At 63.8% G+C, this 307-nt stretch overlaps 1 protein-coding gene across 1 annotated transcript in view; it reads left to right on the top strand.

The window, feature by feature from the left end:
* The window catches only part of EMH_0002900 (uncharacterized protein), a gene marked incomplete at both ends in the record, with an annotated part of 9,358 nt that overhangs the window by 7,908 nt on the left and 1,143 nt on the right, over nucleotides 1-307 (top strand). The window contains one exon of the mRNA XM_013496201.1: nucleotides 221-307. Coding sequence (XP_013351655.1) covers nucleotides 221-307 — 87 coding nt within the window. The remainder of the gene's footprint in view (nucleotides 1-220) is intronic.

Genomic DNA, 307 nt, shown 5'->3' with positions numbered 1-307 from the left:
CTGCTGCTGAAGCATCATCTGTCTCCTCCGGGTGTCTCTGCTGCTGCAGGTGAAGGCGATCCAGCAGCTCCAGCACCAACGAGTGCAGCAGCTCTGTCTCTTCTTGCTGCTGCAGCTGCTGCTGTTGCTGCTGCTGCTGCTCCTGCTCCTGCTGTTCTACCTGCTCCTGCTGCTGCTCCTGCTGCTGCGGCGGCGGCGGCGGCGGTCGTTGTGCCTGTAGGTCTGAGGCTGCGTCAGTTGCTGCTGCTGCTGGCGATACACTCGCCGGAGCTGCAGCAGCAGCAGCAGCAGCTGCAGCAGCAGCAGC

The sequence above is a fragment of the Eimeria mitis genome, genomic scaffold (assembly GCF_000499745.2).
Source record: "Eimeria mitis Houghton genomic scaffold, Emh_scaff198, whole genome shotgun sequence".
Classification (NCBI taxonomy): Eukaryota; Apicomplexa; class Conoidasida; order Eucoccidiorida; family Eimeriidae; genus Eimeria; species Eimeria mitis.
The sequence above is the reverse complement of the archived record's forward strand: the minus strand, read 5'-3'. Positions and strand labels throughout refer to the sequence as shown.